The sequence below is a fragment of the Cynara cardunculus genome (genome assembly GCF_001531365.2).
Source record: "Cynara cardunculus var. scolymus isolate 2C chromosome LG 15, CcrdV1, whole genome shotgun sequence".
Lineage (NCBI taxonomy): Eukaryota > Viridiplantae > Streptophyta > Magnoliopsida > Asterales > Asteraceae > Cynara > Cynara cardunculus.
Window position 1 is genome coordinate 19,356,386 of NC_037542.1, and position 8,765 is coordinate 19,365,150.

Sequence of the window (8,765 nt, forward strand, 5' to 3'; positions counted from 1 at the left end):
GACTATTATCAAATTTTGTTTTTGAAGTTTGAGGGGGAGCCAGTCCCCTTTCTAGCTCCAAGGTGGCTCCGCCCCTAGCAGTTGTGACAACGATGGTGGAGGTGATACATACATCATGGTAACGATGACGATGGGTATGGATGCGACAGTGGTGGTGTAACAGTCGTTGCGGCCATGGTGGAGGTAATGATCATTGTGATAGGATGGAATATGTTTTTTTTATTAACCTGGATATTCAACCCGCTATGCAAGCCGACTAATCCCAGGACGACCACCTGCTTTGCAGATAGCCCGGAGTCATAGCATTTGAACCTCCGTGGCCGCAAGGAAATTTTTATTTCTCCTTGGATTTGAACCTGAGACCTCCTGATACTTTTGACCTTTGGAGTCAATCTCAAAACAATCAGACATCACCCTTGTGGTTTAATAGAATGGAATATATTAGAGTAAATATAAAAGGAATTGTGATTCCTTCCTTAAACCCAAACAATTTAAATTCCGTCATACATGGAATTAAAATTCCATAATAAAATTTAAAAAACAAACCAAACACACATACAATTTGATCAACGGAATTGACCATTTCAATTCTTTTCATATTCTCACAAACTTTGGAAACTTCTTTAAATTTTAATGATTTTTTTATGAACCAAACCAGAGTTGAATTTTGTTTATAAAAGCACTCAAAACCACATTAAAAAATTTCATCATGTAAAATGCACACAGGCTTTGCGGCTTATTTATAAACATTCAGTAATGCAATGCTGCTACTTTTAACCACAGCTTCATCGAACAACACATTTGATTATCAAAGACAACAAAATACCAATCACAAGCTTACCAAAATACTCCACCTTTTGATTACGATTTCCAGATTAAGAACTCGCCCCAAAAACACGAATCCTCTGTTCAATTGGAACCCGACATATTAAACATGTCGCCTTTCCCTTTGTCCCATACTCATCGTTGCAACTAGCACAAAGAACTTGATGGGCACACGGCAAGAAAACAACCGAAACTTCATCTTTCAAGCAAATTATGCATTCGCGATCAATGCCAGCTTCTTTCTCATCAAGATCGTCAAGTTCATGGAGCAGTTTTGCGATGGTTGGACCTTGAGGATGGGACCCATTGGGGATTTCGGCTGCTGAGGGATTAGTTGAATTCTGATCGAAGTTGGTTGACAGTTTGAGGCGGGAGAGTTCCTGTTCGAGTCTTTGAAGATCGTCTTTGTGTCGCTGGAAATCCAGTTCTATTTTTGAGCGTAATGCCTCATGCTTTCTTTTGTTGTTGGATTCTGATGCTTCTTTGAGTCGCCTTTCTTCCTCGACTTGTGCAAGAGCATGCTCTTTAGCTTTCTGCTCCTGCCTCCACTTTGTCTGAAAAGAAAAGAGTGCCACAGAAATTCTTAAGAGATACCACTTTTTCCTTACTTTGGCTTTTCCATTCTTCAGTAAATAAGTAAAAGGATAAATTACCATTTTCCAAAAATTAAAGATGATCAAATTACAATTCTGTCATCATTACTACCATCTTACATAATGAGACCACCACTCTCCAGCATTATTTGGTAAATTATGGAAATGGATTGTGTATATGACAATGAACACTGAAAAGATACTTTAATTCTGGTATGAAATATAAAATCCACTACATATTTATGTTTTTATAAATGTTCCAAGTGCTAAGCATATAATAATACTAAAGTAAGGGGATGTTTGTTAGCATCTTAATGAGCTTAATGGGACTCACAACTTATTCGGTCAGCTATACATGACTGTTTGGTAGTGGCTTAATGATATAGAAAGTGGCTTATCCAGTAAGTTTCTACTGGGGAGCTTTATGCAGAAAGCCTAGTTTTTCTTTTTCCAAACCTACCCCTCCCAGTTAAAAAGCATGCTCATTCCATCTAGGAAAAAACTCTCCCGAACAAAAACCTTCACAGTCTATGTATCCATAGAGGACTAAATGGAAAACCAACCAAACAGATTTAAGTACATCACTGACCATAATTCATCAATTACTAGTATCAAGTAGCCTTTAGAGGATCAATTGCAGTCATGTGATCTTAAATTTGGACTTAAATCCCCTTCTTTTGAAAAGTTTAATTCATTGAAAGGATTTTCTTGAAGTATGAGAGTGTAATTGATCAGAGCAGAAATAGACAGAGAAAATAGCAGGCCAGCAAGCAGAAAGAGTGAGCCCTTAGTAAACCTTGGAGGTGAACATTTTCAACCGAAATTACTTATTGATCCTCTATCATTATTCATTAATATGTCTTAAGTTAGGAACTTGTATGTCAAACAATGCCCAGCTTGCCACCATAGGATCAATTTGCTCCCCAAATCCCTCCGTTTGAAATTCCTCTAAACAAAGCTGCAATAATATCCCTATATGTATCCTTGAATGACATTAAGCATGTGTACTTGATATCAAATTGATGTACCATAACAAGTATGTCTCCATACAAAGGTTTGCTATTGAATCCAGATCTTACCATTTTACCCTAACATAACTTTAACTTGAGGATGATTGCACCATTAAACCAAAAGTGACGCTAGTTTTTCTGTTTGCCTTACCGTCCATATGTAACACCAGGAAATTTTGGTAACTGAAGTTCTAAGACTTTTAAGTATCTTTATTTGCTTTTATGGTTTTGGTTTCAAAGTCCAGAATTTGGATGGCTTTGGGTACCATCTTATAGGAGAAAAGGCTCAATTGGGTGAAAATAGGGAAAAACCCATGGTACGGGCCTGGCCATAGTACCCGGCGATAGTGCCATATGGCACTATAGCAAGGCAGGATCGCTGGGAAGGAGATGAGCCTCGGTACAATTGGCGCGATAGTGCCATATGGCACTATAGCATTGCAAGATCGCCATGATGGGGCACTGCAGCATAAATACCCGATTTCAAGACTGCTTCATTTATTCTTCTCATCTACCATCTCTTCTTACTTCTTCCTCTCATCACCCTCATTAAATCCGAATTCTAGGACATTTACTCGACTTTTCCAACCATCTAAGGAGGGCTAATCATCATCAAGACTATAAATTCAAGTCTAGGGTTCAAGGCCTAAGATCTCATCTCTATTGTTGGTGATTTCTTGGTTTCTAGGGTTTGCACCTAAGAAATCAAGCAAGGTGAGTTCATCCTAACTTTTATTAAACAATACACATGTTAAAATGATGTATGTTAGTTCCTTAAAGCTTTTATTTCATTTATTTCACACTTGGTTGATTTTGGACCATTTAGGTCAAATATGAGATTTTGGGGGATTTTACCTATTTGATAAAACAAGTGTGGGTAGTGATTTTAAATACATGGGAAATGATTGTTTCGAAGTATTGGTGAATTTTGGGAACTTAAATGTGTAAAGTTCATATTATGGATTTTGTTGGTGAAATGGGAATTTACTCACTTGAGGACTCCTTGTAAGCAAAAGGTTATATGTTGGGCATGTATTAATGTGGCCAAGAAGTTATAAATATTGGACAAGAATGCAATGGATCCATAGGCATAGAAGTCGGTTTTATTTCATGTTTGGGATGATATTCCCTATTTGTAACTTGAAATAGGCACTAGGTCTTAATAGGCAACAAGGTGTGGACTCTTGGAATCGGGTATCGGCAAATGACCAATATAGTGTAATTTCCAAGTGAATTAGCTTAACTCGGATTATGGATATCTCAAGGTAAAGACTCGAGGAATTGAACGTGGTGACTCCACAACCAAAAGACTCGAGGAGTTGAGCTTGCTAATTTGGTTATCCATAAGTGACGCTTATATAAAATTGAAATGTGGCTTACTTATGTGTTCCGTCGCGATCAGTGGTGAATCGAGTCTCCCTCGTCATCTTATGATGTCTTACACCCTTCCAATGATAAGGATGGTCCATTTATAAAAATGACTTAATTAAAGCTATGTGTTCCGTTTTAACGTTGTATCGCTTTACTTATAAACTGATTGATCTCGCTAGGCGTTAGCCTCACACTTTTTCTTAAATGGCATGTATGTCAGATTCTCTTAGCGGTGGGGTCGTAAGGTTTGAGTGGAGCATTGTTGCTAGTAGAGGCATTTTTGGGCTTACATCTTTAGATGGAATTTGTGGAGTTACTAGATACTAATTATTTTGAGGATTTCAGCGACACCCGAATGTAATCTATATTTCAGTCTAGTATAGATTATTAGGTTGTTGGCTAACATCCATTCTTCAATTATAAACTCTTTCACTATTTCCCCATTCTTGGGTGATTTATTTACATAGGTGTTAAATTCGTAACTTTTTTTTTTGGTTTAAATTTACTCTTATTATAGGGGTGTTACACTATAGTTAACAAAGAAAATAAACATAACACTATCGCCATATAGTTTTTCTGTTGATGATATTATACTTCATTCATTGTTTTTGTATAATATTAGAACATGTGTATCTTTCTAGAGGTTAACATAATTTTGGTTTTTCTTAATTGGGTTTCATTTTCTAAAAACCATATCAATTATATGCGGTATCAATAAACCGGAAAATGAGCAATGGTGGGTGACACATGCCATTTATTAGAATTCAAAATGAGCAATAGTTGTGAACAAAAAGGAAAGAGAAAAAAATGAGATCAATCATAATTAAAAAATAAGGTAAAAGACAAACATTAACAAACAGAAGAATGGAGAATAAGCGAGAAAAGAACGCATACAAGAACATAAGTCGATAATAGGGCAATCGAAAAGTTAACTGGACCAAAGACAAAATGAGTGGTAGAGAGTAGAGACACAACTATACTAAAATTTTTAGCTAGTTGTTTAAGAATTGGGTTTAAAGGCCTAAATTTAGTAGTTTTTTTTCATATTGTTCCATTAGTTTGATATAATTATCCGAAAGATTTTAAGAAAAATAAACAAGCCCAAAGAGGACCAAGCAAAAATAAATCTTACTTCCTGTTAAAATCCCAAATTGTACACACTACACCATGGCAACATCATGCACCATTCAGTCATGTCGTTGCAAGACAGCACGCCATGTGTCATGACAATTGCATTGACTAATATGCTTACGGAGGAATCTACCTTAATTGCAGTTCTTGTATGCAATGTCCATGAATTAGACTGTACTTCTCTTTATCAACTATACACCCATTAGTGCCTCTAAAGAGGCTTCAACCACCAACCTCGATGCCACTCGGTTAGGTTGGCAAAATCGGGCCAAAAGCACATGCATTATACAATACAACTCAAGTGAGCAAAGTTGCTTGAAAGTTTACCTACTAGGATTTAACAGTTACATCTGAATTCTGTCAGGAAAGAAGTGTGGAAGTTTCAAACTGATTCAAGAAACTATGGGTCCCTTTGAAGTTTTTCTCATCTACTAGTAAAAAGGGTAGCTTCATGTAATTAAATTTGATCCTCTATCATGCTTACAAGAGATGCATGATAAAAATCAAACCATAGATATGTTCACCAAAACCTTAACCACTAAAGCTGATTTATGTGCCTAGAGCATAACGCATTAAAGCATTGCAAATAAATATGAGCAATGAGGCCTACTTTTCTCACCTTGATAGATCACACACTATCCTTTCCTTTATGATAGTCAACACACCTATTTTTGCCTCATCAAGATATTATATTTCAGCCATAGCATCAATCTAGTTGTTAAGACTCCGATGTTGACAAGAACTACATTAGTTTGCTTCCTATCCTGTGGAAGCCTTTATCTGTAATATATGTATAAAAAGGACAGAAGGAAAAAGAGATTGTATATTGCATTCATGCATAGTCCAACCTAAGCATAAACTCAAGACTCTACTCCCAAGACTCTTAAAACCATGGATAATTCTCCACGTAAAAAATTTAAGAAGTAAACAAGATATAGTCAAACAAATAACAATGAGATATCACTATTAGGTGATAACAACACCATTACTGTCATATACTCTTCAATTGTCAGGATGAAGCACCAAGGATGATAGACTTCAAGAATATAAATCATAAAAATCCATATGCAACAGTGGAATTCCATAAGCGAACACTAGTTTCTTATAGTTTGCAGCCAATAACATAAACAAATAAGAAAAGCATACCTCAGCCGCCTTTTTTGCTGCCTCAACTTGAAGCATCTCTTCTTGCAACTCTATGATCCTCCGCTTCTCAGCAGCAATATCATCCTGCAGCTTGGCTCTCTGTTTTTCCCAAGCCAATAGCCTCTTGAGGTACTTCTTCTCCCTCCTGGCAACCTCCAAACACGTATTAACAGACTCCGAAGCACTTAATTTTGAAGCCTCCATCTCTGCTCTGATTTCAGCGTTCTCCGTTTCAAGACGTCTAACAGCTGCATTTGCACGATCCACTTGGCCACTTGCTTTCCTCAAAGCACTCTCCATCTCTGAAAGCCTCTTCATGGTGGGGTCTTCAGCAGTTGGCTTCCCCTGCTTCAGACGTTGGGTCTCCTCCCTTTCCATCCTCAACATTTTCAATTCAGTAAGATCATGACTCAGCTTTCTTGCTGCTTGCATCGCCTTCTGATGTGCCCATTCCTTCCTTTCTTTCACCTGTCTCTCAAGATCTCTAATTTGATGCATTAAACTCAAAATCATCTCATCCTTTTGATCCTCGGGTACATATTCCATATCTCCTTCAAGGTTCATGTCACGAAATTTATTCAACATCATATTAACCACTTCTTGGTTCTTCTCGCTCTGTTTCTCCTCGGTTTTCTCAGGAGGAGGAGGCACTTCACAACTTGCTTCAACTGCATTTGATGGATGTCCAATGGACAAAGTGCTCGAACCAACCCGAGACTGAACTTGCAAATCTTTTGCAGTTGCTCTGTAACCTGCAGCGAACATGGCTACATTCCTTTTCAAAAGCATCTTCATCGAAGGAGTAAGATTGAACCTCTTTGGACACTCAATCTCCCTTTGCAAACTCATTTCTGAAGCAGCATACGAGAGAAATCGGTTTACTGGGAAATCAGAGGTCCCCCCATTTCCAAAACCCCACCCGCCATGAAACCTACACAATGCAGGAGTCACCCCGACCGAATCATTATTCACCTTCTCCACATTGTTCACAACTGGACCACTAGACTCACTGTTGCTATATCCATCCCCATTAGCATTTGAGGCAATAGGAATTTCCATCACGCTAGCACGACCCACGTGAAGATCATTCATAAGTAAACACCACATGGCATCCCCTTTACTTAAGTGTGGTTTAATCTGCTGCAACAAACACACCATACCAGCCAGCGAATACTCTTCCAATTGCCTCAAATCAGCAAACACCTGTTCACTTTCATCTGCATCTCCTTCATTCCCGCTAGACCCACAGTTTAAAAAAGCCAGAGAATTATGTAAGATGTTAGTCAACACATCCATTCCACCATAACAATGTCCATTCCTCAGTATAGCCTTTAAAGCAACTTCCTCATCATAGCCTAATGCAACAAGCTTAACGATAGCCTCATTATACAAAAACTCCAAATTTTTCAACAAAATTTCTTCCAACTGTTCTTCCGTACAGTAACCCCAACCACTGTCATCAAAATTAGGGTTTGAATTGGGAATTTGAGCTGAATCATTAAAACCCAATTGGAAATTCAATGGGTTTAAACTAGATTTGTTGGCCAAAGCTTTATCCATTGCATCAGAATCGGGTTTCAGAGGACGAGGCCTCCGATTAGTACGGATGTGCTTGTCTCTAACAGTGCAACCCATTAAATCCTACAAAAAAACACCGACGTCGCTATAAAGATTTCGTTTTCTATCTACAAGAAGATACAATCAATATGTAGTGATGCATGTAGAAATAGAGAATAGTGATTCTGGTAACTTACAGATCAAATTGCCCTTCTGAATTCCTGATTGTTTGTAATTTAGGGAGAAGAGAGCGCATTTAATTGCTGATCGGCCACAAGAGATTACGAAATAGGAAGAAGTTGTATTCGGATTCGGATAGAGATTTGGTTCGGCTTCGGATTCTGAATCGGACTCGGACGCATATGCCACAGTCATATGCATATGCTATCAAAATTCATGGGTGACCGAATGAAAAGAAACGGGCGGATCATGGGCCCGGTCTCATATGGACCATTGGATCCACTGAAACTCCAAAATCCATATGATGGACATCTAGCCACTCTTGTATTTCGTGTTCAAAATCCGACCAACCTAATTTGGAAAATCTAAAAAAACTTAATCCGAGATAACTCGACATATAGTTGATATAAAATTAGGTTAGACTATATCTATTGGATTAGAATCATTTGAACTTAACCCAATTCGGTGAACTCGATATCTTTATATACTATGAATTTAATAGAATTGTTAAGTCTTTGATTGATATATGTACATTAAACCAATACGTAATTATTTATATTCAAAATTATATTACAATTTCAATCGTAACAACGAGAATGCGAATTTGAAATAAAAATTAAATAGACATGAGATCATGCTTTATATTGCATATAACATGTAATTATTATTTTATTTTGATTGTTGAACTGTAATTTTTTTTTAACAAGTCATATAAAGTTATTATTACGTCTTCCAATTTAATTTTAAATTCAAGCATCATCAGACGAACGTTCTTAATACTTTAGTGAACTTGTAAACTTAATTAAAATTTTCTTTTTAATTTTTTTACTTTAAGTACGTGTTTTGCAAGGATGTACTATATAACCTAATGTATTATTGAGCCGTACAGTACAAATTAATCATCTCGTTCCCCACCGCTCGGCCCGTCACACATAATGGCCACCGTCGCCCC

The 8,765-nt window shown here is 37.3% G+C and overlaps 1 protein-coding gene across 2 annotated transcripts; it reads right to left on the reverse strand.

Moving 5' to 3' along the window:
* Positions 1-673: 673 nt before the first annotated feature.
* Positions 674-7,861, reverse strand: LOC112527812 (MND1-interacting protein 1). Of its 2 annotated transcripts, XM_025138621.1 has the most exons (3): positions 7,831-7,861; positions 6,077-7,717; positions 876-1,379 (listed from the first exon to the last, which is right to left on the reverse strand). In XM_025138621.1, exons 2-3 carry the CDS (start codon positions 7,709-7,711, stop codon positions 876-878), a joined length of 2,139 nt encoding a protein of 712 aa, XP_024994389.1. In that variant the 5' UTR covers positions 7,712-7,717; positions 7,831-7,861. The 2 variants fall into 2 exon arrangements, with proteins under 2 accessions (XP_024994390.1, XP_024994389.1); XM_025138622.1 differs by lacking the exon at positions 7,831-7,861 and having other exon boundaries at positions 674-1,379; positions 6,077-7,711.
* Positions 7,862-8,765: the final 904 nt, after the last annotated feature.

What these genes read in the sequence shown, in the direction of transcription:
- LOC112527812 (XM_025138622.1), bottom strand. Translation starts at nt 7,711, where the DNA reads ATGGGTTGCACTGTTAGAGACAAGCACATCCGTACTAATCGGAGGCCT. An exon ending in CAGCAAAAAAGGCGGCTGAG is followed by an intron (nt 1,380 to 6,076) that starts GTATGCTTTTCT and finishes TTTTCTTTTCAG; the next exon opens with ACAAAGTGGAGGCAGGAGCA.